Source organism: Idiotropiscis lumnitzeri, chromosome 18, assembly GCF_059441095.1.
Source record: "Idiotropiscis lumnitzeri isolate Australia: NSW breed Sydney's pygmy pipehorse chromosome 18, RoL_Ilum_1.0, whole genome shotgun sequence".
NCBI lineage: Eukaryota > Metazoa > Chordata > Actinopteri > Syngnathiformes > Syngnathidae > Idiotropiscis > Idiotropiscis lumnitzeri.
The window spans coordinates 9,963,909-9,985,428 of NC_142408.1; the positions used below are offsets into that span (position 1 = coordinate 9,963,909).

A 21,520-nucleotide genomic window follows, 5' to 3' on the forward strand; every position below is an offset into this window, starting at 1 on the left:
TTTTTTCCAAACCCACTAAGACCAACGTGACCAACAGGAGGCTCAGTTAGCCACACTATTTTCATAATGTCATGTATACTTCGCTGACAGGAAATAAAATCATATCCTATCTACACTTTATTATTAGTGTTTGTGTGCGCATGTGTGTTTATGCACAGTGTGAAGAAAAAAATCACACATGCAATTACTCGCATGTTAAGTTCCAATGATGCAACACGGTGAAAGAGTAAAAACTTAAAGGCAGAAGATTGAAAGGATGTTTAATGCGAAATGCTGAATAATTTATGTACACCACTTTACACAAAGGTGAAGTATCCAGAAGTGATGAATTTTTCATTCTCTTTTCTGTCTCTTTTTTTAAATTTTTTTTATTTTATTAGTCCCAGTGAGCACACTGCAGACTTTCCTCTCAGGATACAATGACATTATGTGTTCCAATTAAATGATCCACCAAAGACTGAAAGCAAAAGCAAAGAGCTGTTCTCAGTAGTATAAAATATATTCTACGGTGTTTTCATTCGGGGTGTTTCATAAGCGTGACCTCATTACTGTGGGAAATCCTCGTACCTTCCAACATGTTATGAAACAGCTCCAGAAGCCCCAAAACCAGTTTCTCATTTTGTATTCACGTCTTCATCGAACTGAAAACCTCATTATTACAGATGTTGATGTTTTGCGTTTTCCCACGTGGGACAAATTAATTCCACTTTTTATTTAGTAGCTCAAACTTGTGGGTGATTCAAGTGTACTTTTGCAAGTCAGGTGGCTGATTGCAGATTGGCCCTTGTGTTGGGGATCAAAATATTCTGACCTATAAAGTCCTTAATTATGCAAATATATCTTGAACTTGACTTTTAATCCTAAATATGGGGTTGGTAATCTTTTCCTGAGCCTGTTCAAGTTCTCACAATGTTTTTTGAAACTCTTACTTGATTTGCTATATTGATGTCTATTCCATTCTTGATATGATCCAGCGCTTTGTCCAGGTTGCCTGAACGAGCGGCGCGCAGAAAGCTGGTGGCTGCATCAGCCTGCAACGAATAAAGAGATTGTTAAAAACAAGTTAACAAATACACTAGAGTAAAACTTTCTGATCATCGAAAAAACAAACTTGAGCAGAAACAGTATTCTTTGGAAGCATGTAAATTGAATGCAAATTGTAATGTGTTTTTAATAATAATAATGATGATAATAATAATAATAATAATAATAATAATAATGTTATAACAATAATAACATTATTATTATTATTTCTATAATATTGTACTGTATTTTATTATAAACTTAAAAGTGGTGACAATTAAATTAAATCTAAAGAAATTTGGATTTCAATGTACATTGTTCCGGTCCTTCTGTTGTACACACGTTGACCACCTGGAGGCAGTATAGACCAGACATATTGAGCTACAGACAGTGACAATTTCTCAGTAATAATAGGAGTTATTCTTCACAGAGGATAAAAACATAGTCCTTTTGCAGACTTTTTCAAATTGTTTTGAACTATAGTTATTCTCAATAAAATGTATTTTTGGATAATATCTTTTTGTGTTTGGAACTGTTTAATTTAAATGATCTGTGGAAAATATTGCTTCGGGTTTCTTACATGTGGGTTTTAGTCAGACTTTTTAGAACATATTAATTATGCAAAATGAGGTTCCGCTGTATTTGTGTGGTACACTGAAGTAAAAACGCTACAGTGGAGTTAATAAATGTTTCACGATGGTGACCAGCTCACTTCACATGAATGGGAATTTTTTTTTTGAAATTCTAAAATACAAAAAAATGAGCGAAAAACGATCATAGAATTTAAATAGCATTCCACTTTTGAGGTTCCACATGACTACCAACAGCACAAAGTCAAAATAACCCAAATATACTGTGCCAAAAATATAACTTCTACTCCATTTGGAATGGAAAGTGTTCCATTCCAAAATACAATATATCGGACCAAGGTTCCAAATCTTAATCCATGAGCACTATGAAGCAAGACTACGCCGTATGTAGGACAACGGTATCACAAATGATCGAAAGAGTCTTACAATGGAGTGCCGCCCACACAGCGTGCCATGCAGACCTAGCGGAGCACACGCACATTTTGCCACGAGGCGTGCTGTCTGCCTGTCTGATCTCAGAGGAGATTGCGCGTGCTTTGTGTCTTGCAGTGTGTTTGCATGACTACTTTTATTTGTATTCATTCACCAGCCAATACTATGACACATCCGACCTGCGCAATAAGAGGCTTCCAATAGCCTCGAGTGAAAATACTGCACGGTGCTCCACATTCTCGACCATTTCAGCAGCATAACGACGTGCCACTTTGAGCTGATGATTCTGAGGGCTTTGATTGCACTGAACATCTTTCTCACGTCTCTTATCTCCAAAACACCAGGAGCAGAATACGCACGGCATGAGATTGCATCTTCAATCAAATCGGATCATTTGCGTCTGCCTCCTTTCCATGCATTACACCAAATGAACCTCATTTCAAGTCTGTTAAACAAACACCGTGCTATCATGTCCATTGTGTAATCTGATTAGGTTCTTGCACCTTCAGAATCGTGAATTTCAAGTCTCCTGACTAATGACACTGTTCTTGGGGCTGGGTGTGATTCGTTTAATTTTTGGTGACGTGAGCGCACGTTCTGACAGGGGGCCCCGTGTTGCTTTTCTGTAACATTTGAGACAGAGGAAACCTTGCTAAGTGGTGACGGAAAAGACCAGGATATTCAAAAATACTTTAAGATGACGTGATAAAAAATTCTGACTATGCTTAATATCTTCAGAGTGCATTTTGTAACTTATAATCCAAATACGCCACAGCTCATGCACCAGTCAAGATAAAAACACATTGCATGCTACACAATATTGAACAAATTATATAGCTGAGTTTTCCCAAGCGTCAGTAAGGGCAACCAGAGTAAAAACTGTGCCAAACAGATCATGCAAGTAACTCAATGTAGCGACCCTTGACTGAAAGACGTCCAAAAGCCAAAAGTCAAATGGCGACATATAGCAGAGAGTACAACAAGCGTCAAACTGCAAGTAACAGTACATGCAGACCAGATTGCTTTCCAAACTCCATCCTAACACAACAGTAACAACGATAACATCCATTCACAAACTGAGTGTCCTCATAACTATGTATTTCCATGCAGGAAAGTGGCACAGATCGATGTCAAGATGAAGTCACCACGCTGAGAATTAAAAATCAATAGCTGGGCTCCACAGAGTGGCAGCTGCTCCAGTTTTAGTGGGGAGATGCTTTTGTAGTAGCACTCCAGACAGACCTGTTCTACTGTATTCATACATATAGGGGTGCTAAGGTGCAAAGTTTCATTTACATATTGGATCACATACATTGACTGTTTAAGTACAAAGCTGACTTGGACCTAAATCACTGTCACACTGTATTTGACAGTTTCAGCTGTGCCAAAAAGTCTTCATTAAAGACTTATCGATCCATCCATTATCTGCACCGCTTCTCCTCATTAGGGTCGCGGGGGGTGCTGGAACCTATCCCAGCTATCGGCGGGCAGTAGGCGGAGGACACCCTGAACTGGTTGCCAGCCAATCGCAGGGCACACAAAGACGAACAACCATCAACCGCACTCACACCTAGAGGCAACTCAGAGTGTCCAATCGACCTGCTATGCGTGTTTTTGGAATGTGGGAGGAAATTGGAGTACCCGGAGGAAACCCACGCAAGCACGGGGAGAACATGCAAACTGGACTTCAACAATGTATAGCTGAACAAAGAATAGGGGATATCTCACAAATAAGACAAAAGATGTATTTGTGCACACTTTAAAGCACAACAATAATTAGAGTTGAAGACATTGTGCATTTTTTAAAACGGTGCCTCTTCTGTTGATGAGACTCTTTCATCAAATGTTGCAAAGATCTCTAATGCGCTGGTAATGGAACGGATGAAAATAAGATTAAAGATGAGATCCAGAGTGAGAAATTATACTTCGGTGTCATATTTGCCTTATAATGCCTGCTTAGTACCTGTAAAACATCGCAATATTTTAACAAGAGAGCCATTTCTTCTGTGGAGTCTATTTTGCAGAGTGCCAAATTTCTCATTGCCTGTGAAACAATGATGAGACAGATCAAAACGAGGATCTTCCTGTTGTCTCTTGGTTGCCTGCGCTAAAGCGGAGCATATGAAATATTTATAGCCTGTGTCAGGCCACTGCTTCAGCAAGCCATTACAATCAAATTGTGCTTTTGCCCGACTTTATCATGCATCCCGACATTTTAAAGCCGACTTTGGGATTCAAATCAAGCAATGTCGCGGCCATCGAAAGCACATGCAACCCCTCAAAACTCACACAATATTACACACCATGCATGACAGTTTGAGGTCGCATAAAATATTATCATTGGTACAGTGAAACCTCAAATCCTGAAAGCCTTTAAGCTCATGACATTTAAAAAAAAAAAAAAAAAAAAAAAAAGCCTGTGAATGCTGTGGAACAGATAGAATGCGTTACATGAGCATATACCTGCACTGTCAGGACTCCTCGTTTCAGCTGGCATCTAAGGATTAACATCATTAGCTTTTCCCTTTAACCTTTTGCAACATTTCCCCAGGAAAAAATGTGAAGAATATGAACAGGAAATTGCCAAAAAATAAGCGGATTAATTCAAACTGCTGTAAGTCCGACTACTTTTGCCCAACGTTACAGAGTATCTCAGTGTCATGTTAGTTGGCTATTATCGCCAGTTGTATCGTGACTGAACAGAAGTTCTGATCCTGATAAAGATGGACACACTCAATCAATAATCAGGCCAAATTGGATCATTTCGCTATTACTTGAATCGTTATTCTGTGGTATGGGGTGCGTTGAGACCAGCCATTGGAAATGTGGAACATTTATTACCGGGTATTCAACATGGAATTCGGTTAACATGAAGCGGAACGACAGCCAATTAGGAAGCGATTGGAAGCTCGCAGAGTTGTCAGAGAAAAATAGAGGAGCCATTGGTTGCGTTGTTTGTGTAGCATGTCTAACACGCCATACACCTTAATAAAAATGACACGTTGAAGAGTTGGCAACTCTAACCTAGTTACCAGATAAACTAACAGTTAGCCTATCTCCCGTCATTTCTTCTTCTACGATCACTCTTTATTTTTGTTTGTATTTTATGGTAGTATGGATGCCCGTGACTCTTTAAAATGCACACGTGGAAGGCCAGCAAATTTATCTCTCGGGCCAACATCTAAACGTAGCTAGTCGGCCGATAGCGATGCACTGGCCCAGGGCCGTCAGGCCAGCGCTAACGTCTGATCCTGTTTTATGCTGGTGACAGTCAGCACTCTGGAGCAAATCTTTTCAAATATGATTGATCTCAAGAGGAAGTTTTTACAAGGTTGACTTTTATCATATAAAATAGTGTTTTGGACTTCGGTTCTCTTGTACAATGAATCAAAATGAGAGGAGTGTTCTTTTCTTCAGCGATACACATGAATACGTGACAACATTATTGAATGAGGTTTTTGACTTTGGAAAAAAAATAAGTGGGCCAAAAATAGAAACGGATGTTCGTAGGGTTCTTGCATCTTTCGGTTTTGCAGTGAAGTAGCATACTGTTACATGTTTCGTTTCACTGCATTATTCATAACCTCCTTTAATTTTTTTTTAGGCAGAATCATATCTTTATTGGTATAACACTGAGCAGCAGAATATCGGTTCAAGCTTCATACACGACAGCTTTTTGGATTTGTCCCCTTATTCCTCAACCTTGTTGTTCAACTCATGAAGACACAGGACGAGCCGGCACGGTTGTGAACACACAAACGCGTCTTCAGCCACTCAGCCACACATCAAGTCCATATTTCTCTCTCGCCCAGCTAGCCTCCTCTCACACGCTTCTCGTAACCTTTCAATATTCATGAGCACTGCAGAAATGCTACCTGCAAGGCATGCTGGGTAGACCTAAACCTCAGAGCGTCTGCTGTTGACGTCATCACTCAGGACTGACATTCTGGGCAATCAGCCCTCTCCCAGTAACCGGACCACAGTCAATGTTCCTTGGCCAGGACACTGATGTTCTAAAAATACGGTATATTGTCAGAGTCTTTTTTTCGCTAAGGTTTAAAGTAGTAACTTGACGTTCCAGTAATACAGGCTGCAAGTTATAATTTCACCATGTATCAGAATCAGAATACAATAAGCATGCAGCCTTAAAAAAAAAAAAACTGAGACACATTTTTGACATGTAAATCAATATGCCTGCAGACAGAAACTATGCAGAAGAAGTGAGGGTCATGTGTGTCTAGCTGATGAAAGATATTCTGCAGCACGTGCCTCCCATAATGATAATAAACAATTCCTATGACAGGAGTGAAGAGTCAGCAGTAGAGGGAGTGATGGATAGAAAGGAAGAAAGGGGAAGACAGGAACGGCATATGGAAGTGAGGGTGGGGGAAACTGTAGAAGACCCCCTAAATGAAGCCATTAAGGAACAAAAATGGAATGAATAAGTAAGAGGTCATAGAGGGATGAAGAAAGTTCGCTGAATAGAGAGAGCAGGTCGGAAGTACTAAATGCTTTGATTTTGGATGGACATATATTAAAGGGGAAGTCAAACTAAAGATTTTCTTTTCATGGCTCAGCTTCAGAGAACAGGTGAGCCGTGATTGGTCGTTACCTGAACCCTGAGAAAATATAATGTTTCAGTCGATAGAAAGTGACAAAATGGCCGCCCCCTTAGTTGGACAAACACGGGAAGGTTTTTTGCTATTTAACTTGTATCCCACAAAAGAATATGAATCAGAATGTTATGTTTACATTAGTGAACACACATAGAACATATCATTGCAAAGATTTGTGGGAGGGTTGACTTGCCCTTTATAGGAAAAGTGTCAGGCGTTCATTGCTTCAGTAAGTTTGAGGTATAATGATTTGTTGTTCGATGGATGTCCTGCGTTTTAAGAAATACAGTATGCCTCTGTTGTATTAACAGTAGATGCCAAAATGATTTTAGATTCTTCACATATTCTGGCACTTATACTTAGTGTACATCCATTTTTCTTTGGATTTCGTAAATTTCAGTAAAAGTAATGTTTGATCAGTAAATGATTTGTGACTATTGCTACAAAACAAAAGTTCAACCTGGTTTATTAGGACTCGTTCAAAGAATTGTTGGCTTTTATAAATAGAAATAAATAAAATTGCTGATGGTCAAGAGCTCAATGCTCTGCCCAGATTCTTATTGGATTGGAGTTGGATTCCATTATGGATTACTACAAAACATACTCTTCTTATTTATTGGAGCGAAGTGCACGCAGTCTTTCTGAGCCAAGTTTTACACGATATTTAAAAATCCTTTCTGTTGAATTGCAAACATGCGGCATCACAATTTGCACTGCTGTCAACAGGCAGTCACAGGAGCTGACATATGCTCCTCACAGCAGGATGTGAGTCCATGCACCGCTTTCAGCATGGGGAGAATACAACACAGGCACAATGACATCACCGGGCTTCCGTGTGGAATGGAAACCCTTCAAAGTACACATAAATTACAAAACAAATTGACAATTGGAGTTTGAGTTATGGAGGGGTTCCTAAAGCCCTATCAAGCTAAGCCAAGCCAACTGATTTGCATAGCCAGCACGTGGAGCGTACCCGAAAACCCATGAAGATCAAACTACAACTTGCTGAACAGATGGAATTGCGTAAATGCTGGGCCGTTTACGCATCTTACACCGCATGCATCTATGTTTGGACTATCAGGTATCTTGAATGAACCCTCCAGAAGTTTGCTAAAACACACGTGTGCAACAGAGCCCACACCACTGAGACTTGGCAGGTCATCGGTAATCACACGGAGACAAATCAGTTAGCAACATGTTGAGAGATTTAAAGCACGGAGTGGGGTAATGTTAGATGAGGGAGGATTTGTTACATTGAACAAATGGACGATGAATGAAGGGACAAAATCACAGGAAGGCCGCACTGACCACTTTTTGAAGTTTAAAAAAAAAAAAAAAACTGAACCCCATGCTGCATGCACTTCAGGTGAACCACAACACCATCAGTGATGTATTCATTCATTTAAAAATAAGAGTGTAAAATATTGTCACGCTGGTATGAAAAATAATCACAAGTATGAAGAAGGAGCAAATAATCTTGACATGCTACCACCAGAGACGAATGGCACAGAGTCCCTCTGCTCCCCTGATCCATCTCTCGAGGTGACAACATTTCCCCGAGGCCAGTCAATAAAAGTCCTTGCAATTCAGCACAACAAATAATCTCAAGGGATGTTTCAGCCTGCAAAGGATCTGAAGTCCAAGAAGAGTTAAAGCAAGAAATATCAACGTGAAGCAGAAAAATCTGTATTCAGATGAAGATAATGAGACTATAAATAGTGAGACAAACTGAGCAGTGACTTGATCTTGACCACAAAAGTCAAATCTATTATCATGGACTATCAAAGACAAACTGTAGACTCTCTGACCTAATATTGCAATCTTTTCCAGAAGTCACACAGTGATAAACCAGATATATTGAGAAATACGGGCCAGACAAGCCGACACATTACATTACCACGAAGCTGCTCTTCATACAGAGGGACACCAATCAACCTCGTCACTCAAACGCCACTGATTCATGTTGACTATATCCAACGCGTGACATTGATGCTCTCAACTATGCGCATCACATCCAAAACATCTATCCATCCATTTTCTATGCCACTCATCCTGTTTAGGTGAGAAAGGGGCCGAGCCTAGCTGACTTTGGGCAAAAGGCAAATTACACGTTGGACTGGTCCTCAGTCAAATTCACACCATCACAGAGTGGTCACTGAACCTGTGAGTGGGCCACTCCAACATTAATGACTCATTTACGGCAATGGTCCCCAACTACCGCGCCGTGGCCTGGCAACGGTCCGAGTGTCACTTTGAAACGGGCCAACAGATGTAAGAATTAAAAAAAAAAAAAATAAATAAAAGAAAGAAAAAAAAAAGTGCTGTACTTTCAGTACATTTATTATCCAAGGCTAAAAATTATTTTATTTTGAAAAAGGACCAACTTGGTCCCAGTTTTTTGTGTAGTGGGAGGGGAAGCACAGCGTAAACGCAGACAGTATTCTAGTCGACTGACATTATGGTGTGTGTGTGTGTCCATGTTTATGTTCCATGGAGCATATCATGCGCCATGATTCTGGATGTTTCTTCATAATAAAGTGCTTTTAATTTCATTTTTAAGTCCAGTTTCACCTTACATTACATTGTTATAAACTTTGTATATTGTTTAATGTATGTATTTTTTTTTTTGCACAAATGAAAAAAAAAATGTAAAAAAGAAAAGGCAGTACATGAACTCCTGGGCTCTATTTGCAGAAATAGGGTAATTTAGTAGGCCTGGGTCACAGAGAGGATCCAATTTGTCTTGCCCTGAAAAGTTTGGGAAACCCTGCTTCATAGAAAGGCAGACTTTAGACTTTAGCTTTGTGTCAAACAAACAAACAAACAAAAGCGGTGGATTATTACCACAAATGTGAGCCATTTCAAGAATTGGAGCAAGAAAAATGGCGTCCTTTTCTGTTGTGTTGGGCTGTGTCCTTTGGCGCGAGGCCTGTACAGTCTTCGTGGGCTGTGAGAAGTGCTGATAACGCAGGTAAGCTAGCATGCGGAGACACGCTCCTGTTGCAATGCTACCATGTCTACCGGCTGCACGTTGAAACTGGGACACAGCTTGTGGAAATAGAGAGGAAAAAAACCACACATTTAAGAGACATTGACATTCATTTGGAGCAGTGCAGTGTGTTCAACATTCCACAAATGCAGCCCCCTGCTGATAATGACAATCGGGGATTTTCCGGCTATGAACGCTCACACCAGTTGTCTCCTCTCCCGGTTGTCTATTCAACCTTAAAATGCAGCCGTGAACTGAAACTATGGAGGATCATCAGCACTGTCTTCCTTTTCTGAAGTAACACCATAAGAGTGTCAAATTAAAATCCTTTTCTTTTTTTCCATTCCCGAGAAGCAAACGTACAAAGGCCACAACGACCACAATCTGAGTGTGTGGTGTGTATTGTAAGTAAGTGTCCTGACTTGGTCAAGTACCTTTCTTGACTACATAATCTTTTAAAAGGTTTTACTGGACTGATATTAATTCCAGCCACAGTATGACGACGGCTATGCGCTGAGAGTTGCCGATTCTAGTACTCGAAAGCGGATGTATGACATTCATTCAAGTGGAAGTAGCTTTAGCTTCAAGTATTTAAGGGTGTGTTCTTAAAACGTGGACTATCGGCAAATTAAAGGGCTTTTCCCTTTCACCAATGGGATTTCTGGTGTAATGGCAGCCAGAAAAACTTTGTCATGCTGTCAGATGGTAATTTTGTTTGTTCGTATGAGTCATAGTCACAGATGTGAGAATAACGATATAGGAAGAGCACATTAGTGAATGGATCACGTTTGCGGTTACGATTAAGTGACTGGCCCTGCTCCACTGGCTGTTTAGACTAAAAAGGACATAAAGGATACACTGAAAATGTGGCATATTTCTCTGGAAAACTGTGCTTCCTCTCTCTGCCTACTGTGGTTTGCCCTTGTGTAGTCTGGCAGTGAAGCCTTGATTTATTTACATTTCCATCTGTTGCTCAGAGTCGGCTAATTTCATGTTGTTTTAATGCAGCTCTCATTATATTTCATTACAAACAGGCTGTTCCAGTAAAACATGGTTAGGTTTATTGGAGTACTCAGCCAATGCCTCTGTGGCCGGAGCAATAATGGATGCTTCCAATGGACCTGACCTGATTGTTAACTGAACAAATGGCCACTCTGCTGTTTGAGCTTGCTTCACTTGTGAGGCAACAAAAAGCTAAAACAACAAAAAAAAAAAAAACTTTTTTTTGTAGTCAGTTTCTGTTGTCATTTTAATAAGCACATGTTGTGACAGTAAAGTAAGATACTGTATAGGGCTGATTCAAATTTACAAAATCGATTTGATACACAAGGCCCAATTTGATGCGATTTGATTTCTGATTCAATCAGAGATTTCACGAAGTGCCAATTTTACTTTCATGTGGAAGAGATTCTCAGAACCAATGATGAATTTAGTACAAACATCTTGGTCTAACGAGGTGAATGAGTCCAAATATTCATTTACATTAAGAATTGACGGCAATGCAGTTACATTAATCATGTGCATTTTATTTAACATAACCCGATCAAAACAATAAATGCATTTGCCTTCATGCTTGTTAGCAGAAGATCTCGCGTAAATTCATGTAATTTATAGGGGCGAAGATGTTATTAAAATAATAATAAATGGTTTAATGAATCGATATTGGTGAAAAGGAAAAGCAATTCAAATCGATCGATCGATTTTTTTTTTTTTAAACCCAGCGCGAATATTGTTGATACAAGTTTAATAGATTATAAGGCAATCTTATATTAATACTGTAGCAGGTGGTCAACAACATACATTTAGAGGAAGGTGGAAGAATACAAGCGAGATAACAGGTGTGCCAGTAAGAAAAATCATCACCAAAGTTAATGAGGCTAAATGTGCACACCCTCGAGTAAATTAACATTTGCAATAGATGGAGCTCATCAACACATCCATAACATGAAATCAATGTAATCAGGATACACACACGCACACACACGCACGCATCGACACAAATCATATGAGATCGAACAGGCTTTAGTGACGCTCATACTTGAAATTTAAAACATTTTTGACGAAGCGCAAGATCAGTCTTTTTAGAAGTGCCAGAATTTTGGGCATTACAGTGACTTCGCAGGAAGGAGATGACGAGGCTGACATGTTACTGAGGCACGAACGACAAGTGACTCATTTTGGCTGACAGCAAGCAACATGTTGGGGATTTGAGACGTCAACTATTTGAATAGTTTCTGATCCCTTGCTTTTACAGATGTTTTGCAAGAGTTTGTGGCATGATAAAATGATATTTCAGCGTAACCGACTGACAAAAGTCGGCGTGTCTCTTGAGGCCTTGGAGCACCAGCGGGTTGACCTGAGAGTGGCGGGTGCCTGACATGAATATTATGTTTTTAGTTTTGTGGGACTGTGACCAGAAATCATTTTTGGCAACGTCATCCATACTCAATATGAAACACATATTTTTACTGCGTTATCATTGGGTTAATAATTTTACTATATTGCATAATGAAGCTCAGAAATGTTTTTTTGATGTCCTGCACTGGTTCAATGTGTCCATTAACTGTGATATTTAAAAAATGAGAGCAACTATGTCACGGACTTTAGAACATGTTGCAGCTAATGGAAAGTAGTCCTAAATGGTCTTTTTAGGTTTACAAAGCAGTGATGTCAGCATCATTGCACTTTTGGCCATTTTTTTAAGGTTTTAAGTATTTTTAAGGACAGTATACAAAGACTAGATTGAAATCCTGCTAAAATATAAAAACCGTGGAAATGTTTACGAGAACATCTGAACTTTATTTGGCGTAAACACATTTAAAAAAGGTGTGGGCAAACTACGGCCGGGGGGCCACATGCGGCCCGTTAAACATTTTACTCCGGCCCGCCAAACTTGAAAAAAATTAAATGAATAAACCTTGTTAATGTTTTATTTTCTAAATTCTGTGGTTTTTCTAAGACATATATATTGTTGGAATGCTTTTGTTCACTATCATTTAAAATTAAATGCATTTTTTTTCTCCGATGAGGTGAGGTGACCAAAACATTCCATCCATCTGCTCCTGGTCCGGCCCCTCTGTCAAATTCTAGAAGCCATTGTGGGCCTGCCAATCAAAAAGTTTGCCCACCAGCTGCATTAAAAGGCGGTTGTACAAGTTACAGGTCACATAAATGGTGGAAAAACCTTTGAAATTATATATCTTAGTCTCCTTTTTAAATGATAAAACCTGGCATTTCAACGGGGTTCTGTATTTATTTATTTATTTTTTTAATGTAAACATCCAGTGCATGTTTTCTTTATAACAGGTCATGGCCACATAACACAAAGTCATTTCCACCGGGAAAGGACTGACAATGTGAGAGGATCAAGAAGCAGAGGGGTGACAAGCTTCGAGAGTCAACTCAGGAGAAGCACTGGAGATTGCTCGGAGCTGTCTCTTCTCGTCGTGTTCGCAGCCGGGCTGCCATCACTGAGTGCTGATGCAAACACTGCAAAGTGACACCACAGAAACAATGGCAGCTGGTAATGGCGGGTCTTCTTGCGAAATTGCTGATGCTCTGTTTTGCTATTTTCTCTATTTTGACAATGGGGATACAGTACGAGAGCTACTTGGGATTCCTATTCGTTGCACGTGCACGTGCTTTTTATGTGTCCTCTTAATGAGAAAGAAGGAAATGTGTCATTGGGATAGCAGCCAAGCGACAGATGAAATGGCCCATCATTCAATAACCAATCAATAACGGTCGACAGGATTGAATTAAACCATGCCCGTGTTATGCCTGTACGGCTGCAATAGAAGTGACTCTCGACAGAAAACTTTCAGTTCATCGAGAACATTTACATTTTTCAGGTCGGTTTCGCCCCAATTGAGACGAATGTAACTATTCCAACATAGGACGTGTAGTAAACCTTAATCTTGGGTAACTTAATATGGCAGCTTTTATCATAATTTTCTCGCTTCCTGACCAAGAACGACAAATTCCAGACTTATGTTTTATGACATTTATAAGATTATCATGTGGTCTCAGGTGTGTTAAGATTGAATTCTTTCTGATGACAGTGTCAGAAACATGTCAGGCTGACATTCTTCAGTATTAAACGTGTTTAGTATTTATGACCCGAAATCTTGATAAAAGTGGGGAAAGCCGAGGTGAAAGTCTGACGTGAACTGAATTTAGCCAAAGTACCCTAACTGATGAACAAGGAAGCGACTGTAGATAAAAACACACGTCCAACCTATTTTTTTTTTGAGTTCCCTCAACGGTTATTTTTGACAACAACGCCAGTCTATAACATTCTCTGGAAGAATGTTTTTTTTTTTTTTTTTTAAGGAAATGATAAATTTCTATTTGTAGCAACTAGATCCAGTGCAAAGTAGGCCACAGCGAAAGTTCTTAATGGACCTAGTGTCCGTAGTCCATTCTAACTTGGGATGTTCTATACCACTTTTTTTCTGATTCCATACCAATACAAATACTCAACTCTTGAGTAGTCATAAAATATACCTTGCAATAAATCCGGGTATCAGCCCAATACGATAGCTGTTCGGTACTCGCCATCCCTGATTCTAACTATTTAATTCCTTTGTGTAGTAAATGTGAAGTGGATGGATTTTTGCCATCAACAAAATGGAACTGAATTCATTCAGGATGATTTTGTCAGGCCTTCCCAATGCTCAAACTAAAAAAAAAAAAAAATAAATAAAATCTTAGATTTTTGATCAAAAGCTGCCTCCGTTATCATATCCACTTTGTGCGAAGCAGTGCGGGTGTGCCTGTGAGCTGCTGTTTCAGTGCATTAGTGGACTTCTGAAAGCCACATGATCCACACAGACCTTGAGCACTGCTAATTCCATTACATAAGGCCCAGTTCCACTTTTAAGTGTGTATGTTCACTGTGTGTGCCTATCAGTGTGTATGGCGTGGTGCCAGTCTGTATCATTTTCTCTATCCTTTATAATGATTCTTTGGAATTAACAGTGCACAACTCATCCTGGCTTTGCTAATGACCCCTGATGAATCATTAGCACTGGCTATATCGTATATATGGGCCAATTATGTAAGTTAGACGTGTTTTCAAAGTTTTCTTTGTTATAGTTAATGAAATGGGATTTCAGCGGTATCGAGAAGCCGTGAGTAAATCGGTGGAGTTGATGCGCATAGGACAAGCAACAAGCAATTTTTTCCCCCCTCACCACTTCACGTCCGTCTGTATAACCAGGCAGTCATTTAGATGGCTCATCAACATCGAGGCATGCCCTCGTCCGTCTCCTCATCCCTTCATCATGTTGCAATGTGCCGTGTCATCCTGTAGTCTCCATGGTTACATCAGTCACCTCAGGCCGCCTGTCACCTGACCCTCGGGGGCTTTATAATAAACTTTGCCACAAGATTTACGTCTCGTACCCCTTCTGTGCTGTGCCACAGCTTGCCGCTGCTTGGCCTCGCTAACAATGGTGACGGATGCTTTGATTAGTGAGTACAGGCAGCCACGTGAGATCACAATGACGGCTCGTTTAGCCAAAGTGTCTTTTCCATGGTCTCGTTCTCTCTGGTCAAAATGATGCTACTGAAAGCAAGCTTATCACGACTGGAAAATATCTGCTGGAGCCGTGAATTGGTCTCTGAAACCTTTGAGTCATGGCTAGAGTAGCAATTTTTTCTGATTAGCATATCTGCCTCCAGGAGGTTCCATGGCTTCATTAATAATTGATACATTTTATTAATAAATTCATTAGACATGAAACTGTTCATTTCATTCCAGTAACACGAATTAGGTGATTGTACTGAAGCGTTATATCATTTTGTCCAATAATAATAAATGAGCACGATATCGTTAGCCAAATAGCACATTTGTCACAGTCATCTAAAAATGATAAAGATAGCATTTGTTCAGACTCGTACAAATTTGGGTTACGTCGGTGTCACAAAACGGCACTCCATGTACCCCTACGAAAGGAACACGGCTGACTGTGACCTTAAACATGGCTTGTGCAAAGCTACGAGATCGAACGTAATTACATTTCATGTCTCACAATAAAAAAAATTCAGAAGTCTTCAAATTCACCCTGATGAGCCCCTCTGGGTCCAAGTCAACCATTCAAACTGTATTTTTTAATATTTGTACTTAATCAATGACACAACCTCGGAGAGATGAAAGATTCCATGCACAAAACTGATGAATAATAAAAGGCTCTGGGCCAACTACAAACTATGCTTTTTGACAGCATGTTGACACAACCAAAGACATGACTTAGAAGGGAAATTATTATTGGAGAGTTTCACCATTTTGAAACGGATCAACTTGGTCTCTGGATTAAAACTTCACCTTGGTAATCCCATAAAATGGAGCTGAATAGTATCAGCGATCACCCAATATTCCTGGAATCACATTGGCACATACAGTGAGAAATACGAACACAAATGTGGTGTGTATGGTCGAAGGTGCAGTGTAATCCTAGGCTGGCAGGCAAATATAGCCTATTGCCGCTTTGGGCCCAGCTGAGTGCTGCTCTGCTCTGTTCGACCTTGGCTCCATCCTGCCCTCCCTTTCCTCTAACTCTTTAAAAAAGAAAAGGCACCGTCCACCTGCACTATCAAAAAAATAAATATATAAACAGGAGATGAAAAAAAAAAACAACACAGTTCCACTTAATACTGGATGACCAAGTGGTTTTCATTTTTAAATAATCAACTGTGCTTAGCTATTTTCCTCATTAGAAACATTTTAGAGACATCTCACCTCCATATATTTTGGTCTATGAGATGAAGTGATGTCAGAACAACAGTAGCGATTTTTATGACTTAAACAGCACACTTGAGTAAGCCAGGGTTGTTAAAAAGTGATCTGCCGGAGCGGCCACTGTGTCGGGCGATAAGCATCAAAATGTGCGGTCATTTTCATTTTTGAAAGTGCCTTTGAAAAGTAATTCAATAGCTCTTGCCAGCCTCTATAGCAGGGGTGGGCAAACTTTTTGATTGGTGGGCCACAATGAGTTCTAAAATTTGAGAGAGGGGCCGGACCAGGAGCAGATGGATGGAGTGTTTTGGTAAGTTCACCTCATCGGAGAAAAAAAAAAATTAATTTTAAATGAACGTGAACAAAAGCGTTACAACAATATATTTGTCTTTGAAAAAACACAGTATTTAGAAAATAAAACATGAACAAGGTTTATTCATTTAATTGTTTCCAAGGTCAGCGGGCCGGACTAAAACGTTTAATGGGTCGCATGTGGCCCCCGGGCCGTAGTTTGCCCACGCCTGCTCTATAGGATACTTGGTTAGTGGCTCTCTGCTAGCAACTAATGCTGGAGCCGCCGCTTGACAAAGATGTCAACCCCCAGACAAATATCGAAAATTTGAGCAGCTAATGTGGCTTCATTGAACAGCAAACACGGTTTCAATACAATAATACACGATTACCCGTACATGAATACAGGACAAATTATTAACTGGAGTCAGCAAATGAGGTCATATATTGTGACGAAACAACATGAGAATGTGGCAGTCTAATAAAAAACATCTATCTCCAAATTGTGTGAGCTGGTGTGTGTCCTTTGTTCTGCTGTCTTGTCATTTTTTACTTAAATGTGACTTTAACACTAATATTAGACAAACCAAAAGCTAAAGCTTTTGTGTTGAAACTCAAAAGAGGTTTACTTAATGCTGTGTCTTGTGATGTAATAAATTCTTTTATTATTAACACAAGCCATCGCTTGTTTTAAATATTGAGCTGCCTTGCGATCACGATGACCACCGCTTACGTTCACTTTAAACAGAATGTATGTCAATAACCTTAAAGCTTCGTCCAATCTATTATCGGATCACATCTTCTAATATCCAAGCTAAAGCGATGCTTATCTGATGTTTTTTTTTACTTTGTGGCTAAGGAAAAAGTCAATGTTAGCAAAGTAGAACAAGGTACCCCGGAGCCCTGATAACACACAAACACACACGTGTATTTACCAAAGAGCACACACTATCCATTTGCAGAAGTCCAAATCCATTGTATTAAGTGCATCACCGAAGAGGCTCGTGCAGAGCCACGGCAACAAGACATTTGACATAAGAGTAATCCTGTGGACAAGAGAGAACTGTGGATGAACCCCAAACTATAAAAAGATCTATCTATCAACATACCGTACATTATTCACCTTATTTATTGATTGATTGATTGATAATCTTTGCTACATCGATGCATTGCTTAAATGGAAATTTGTAGCAAGAACACTTGCAGAGCCTCAACACTTAATAAACTCCTGATCTACATTGGTGTACAGTCTGTCCAGTGTTATGAGAACATTTCTTTGAAAGCTGTCGTGGATGACCTTTGTACAAGGGGAGTAGCGTGGGGGAGGCGCGATGATAGCATGCTGCCCCGTTTGATTTACAACAATCTTAATTTCACTTAATTACTATCCTTCCGACATTATGACCTCCTGATGCCTTCCAATTCAATATCTGTGTCAGTTACGTATTTTATACATACAGGAATAAGGATTTAAAAGAGAAAAACACAATTAGCAAGGAGTTCAATTAAACAACAAGGGATGAGAGTTTTGGACAAAAAAAAGTCAAGAATGTTTCAAAAGAGGATCGCTGAGGAGCACTTGAGTTGTTTTTCATGCTTGCATTTAAATGACTAAGAATTATTGTCTTCTAGTTTTCTTATTTACAGTAAACAAGATTTCGCTTGGCCAACATCCCAGATTCTAATACTTAGCATGTCCAAGAGACAATCGTAAAGACCTTTTCCTCTTGCGCTAACGGCAAAATGGACCTTTACAAGCTTCACAAAGGAGGTACTTGGTATGGAGGAAAAAAAATGGCTTTGTTTTACACAGGTTGTTGTTTTGCCCTCAGGAAATGTTGAGCGTTCCCACTATGAGCACTTGTAAACATTCTGCATTTACTGCCGTAAAATCTCTGCCTGAAACTTTTCTCCATTATTCTCTGTGTTCCTCTTTTTGGAACCAGTTACAAAAAAGCCGATGAAGAAGCGGTACTCTTCAGATGCTCGGTTTAATAAGCTCCGGTGAGATTTACTAAGGTCTGTCATTACGTCATGCGCGGTGACGGTTCCTCTTAGAGGAATAGTTTCGGTGGTGGTTCCAATACATTTTAGATTTAGTGTACAGACAAAAAATGTCAAACCCTTACAGTGAACTCAGATGAACTCTTTATTTTGTCTCCTATCTAATGGCGAAGACAAAAAACACAGAGCACGATTTTACAAATTCATCAAGCAAAAGTAGGGAAGAGGCAGGACTAAAATTCTGGAGAGGCATTATTTATGACACACGAGAAAGATGTTCTAAAAATTTAAACACGATTACACAACATTCTCACAGGCTGTCTTTAACACGGCTTACACACACATTTGATAATTTGCCATCAATGTGCACGCAAAAGAATATAGTTGGAGGTGAAATATCGTGTTCTGTTCAACCCTGAGCTAGTCCAGAACCTCTAAAACAATTTGTTCAATGACAAAGATAAACCGTACATTTGGACTCTTTTAAAATAAAATTTCCAATTGTGATTAATTATGTTTGGAATAATTAGTTCCAGAGTTCAAACTTTGGCTGACTATACGGGCAGTGTTTCTGGTAACATTCAACTTATTTCTTGAGCTGTGCAGGGGTGGTCCGACCCTCGGGCCCGGCCGAACGCCCATTTGTGGGGTCGAGACTGACAATTTTTATGCATATGGTCGCAGGGTCGAGGCCCAATGCGTACCGAGAAAGTGGTCTGAGGGCGGGGGACTGACGGTCAAAAAAGGATCAAGACCCCAGCTCTGGTTATTTCTATAGTGAGCTGGAGCCAACCCCAGCAGACTTTGGACGGATCACCAACCAATCACAGGGCACTTAAAAATGAACAAAAAAAAAGGGACGGAATGTAGCACCTCACTTTCTAATATTAACTATCACAGGTTAAAAATTAAATCAATCACCAGTAAATGTTAAATGTTGAAACAACACTCAAACACATCAATATTTATCATGTTACGTCTATGAATCTCTGCAGGGGTTTCAATTTTAAAGTGATCACTATATCTAGAATATTCCTTTTAAATCACAATGTCCTATTGCGGGTTTTTTAAGAAAGCTAGTCGGCAGCTGGCAAGCTAGGTTCTTGTGCAAGAAGCTAGCGTAGCACAGCAGCCCACATCTTCACTCAGTTTTACGGAGTTTTGCATTTGAAGTTAAGTGGCACTGCCTCGTTGGCCCCTTGCTCTGAGAACAGAGCTTTGTGAAAGGCCAAATGGGAAAGGTCAAACATGGTGAGTTAATGCTTTGATGCTGCCTGAACTAACAGCATAGCAATATAGTTAAAAACTCATAAGTATTTCGATTTTTGAGTGAACCACCTTCGAAGCCAGCTGCCCCCCCCCCAAGCTAGTACGCTGCCGAATACTTGTCATGTCTTCTACAGCGAACTGTATTATCATTTATTTATTTATTTTTAAGTTTGCCATGAAATCCAAGTGACAAGCATGCAATATATGAAAAAAAGATTCCAATATGCAATATTGATTCTCAGTAATCGTTTTGGGGCGGCCAAGGTTGATTGCACAGGCAGTAACAAAGCTCCTAAAGGTAAACCCAGCATGTGAGACTTTCAGCTATACTAGAGGATGTGGGGCTTACATTTGATTTGAAACATCTGAAATTTCACGAGTAGGTTCACCTTTCCCTCCATTTTGCATGCTCGCCATTCAAGCATAACTAATATGGGGGGCCATGATGCAAAAACGCATTGAAGGGTATCAAACTACTCCGGCATCCATTTAAAACATGACTGCAATAAGATGCAATACTGGTCAACGCTTCAAGTGAGAGTGCCATGAAGGGAAAAGCCTATCATAGCCACACCTCCACTGACACAACGATCACACACGCACACACACCAGCTGAGGCCCGAGGACCAACTGGGTAATTATGCATGTGTAACTGAATGCTTGCTACCAGTCAAGAGAAACACCCTGCCAGAGTGACGGATGAAGATCCCCCAAAGTGGCAGACCGAGGCATTGCCATCACCCGCCTCGTCTCCGGAGACATCCTACCTTGCGCCTGCGATCCCTGGATCGATTCCTCTTTTTGATCTTCTCCTCCTCCTTCTCCCGCTGCTCCTGGGCGGCGGCCTCGGCGAGGTCCTTGGTCTTGCGGAGCTGCTTGGCGGCTTGCGCCATGGTGCCGTTGCTGCTACTGCTGCTGCTACACTGCTGCTGCTGCTGCTGCTACCAGTCGTCCCCGTTTCCTCTTGCCCGAGTCCCTCGAGCCCCGTCTCGCCCCCGACTAGCTCCCCTCGGCTTGCCACCGCGGCATGCGTGCGCTGTCTGTTCCCCCCCCCCCCCCCAACCTACGTACTGCTGATGGAGATGCTACGGCAGCCACAAGCCACACGTCAGGTTCAAGATGCTACAGCTAGTGTTGCTGATGCGGCCACTCATCCAGTCGCTCGCACTGCGCTGAATTGCCTCCCCTCCCCTCCCATCCCCCACTTGCCTACCTCTCCCTCTCTCTCTCCCCACGTTGCTCCCAGAGACCAGTCACGCAGTCCCGTGTTTGGAAGTGCGGGGATCTTGCCGTAAATCTCCCACTTGTTTGTTTTAATCCGCCGAGCATCCCCATTTTACCATCTTCCGCATGACACCTTTTGTCTTCCGACATAGCCGCTCATCATCCCAGGTACAAAGGACCGATGCGTCTCTGCTGCAGGATGCCTTCACATCTCCCTCCCTCTTGGTTTTTCATACAGTGGCACCCTCCCTCCTACAGACAGACGGAGGGGAAGAATCGCAAAACAGATGCTTGTAAAAGAATTAAAAGAGCAATCATCTTTTATGCAATACCAAAAACACTT

General features: G+C 40.6%; 1 protein-coding gene across 14 annotated transcripts in view; it reads right to left on the reverse strand.

Annotated features, from left to right (window-relative positions):
• Nucleotides 1-21,121, reverse strand: part of ank1b (ankyrin 1, erythrocytic b) — a 54,945-nt gene extending 33,824 nt beyond the window's left edge. For all 14 annotated transcript variants that reach the window (XM_088282241.1, XM_088282249.1, XM_088282246.1 and 11 more), the window contains exons 1-2: nucleotides 20,721-21,121; nucleotides 930-1,031 (exon numbers count right to left, since the gene is read on the reverse strand). In XM_088282241.1, the coding sequence (XP_088138367.1) occupies nucleotides 930-1,031; nucleotides 20,721-20,846 (228 nt within the window). In that variant the 5' untranslated portion in view covers nucleotides 20,847-21,121. The remainder of the gene's footprint in view (nucleotides 1-929; nucleotides 1,032-20,720) is intronic.
• Between the last annotated feature and the right edge of the window lie 399 nt (nucleotides 21,122-21,520).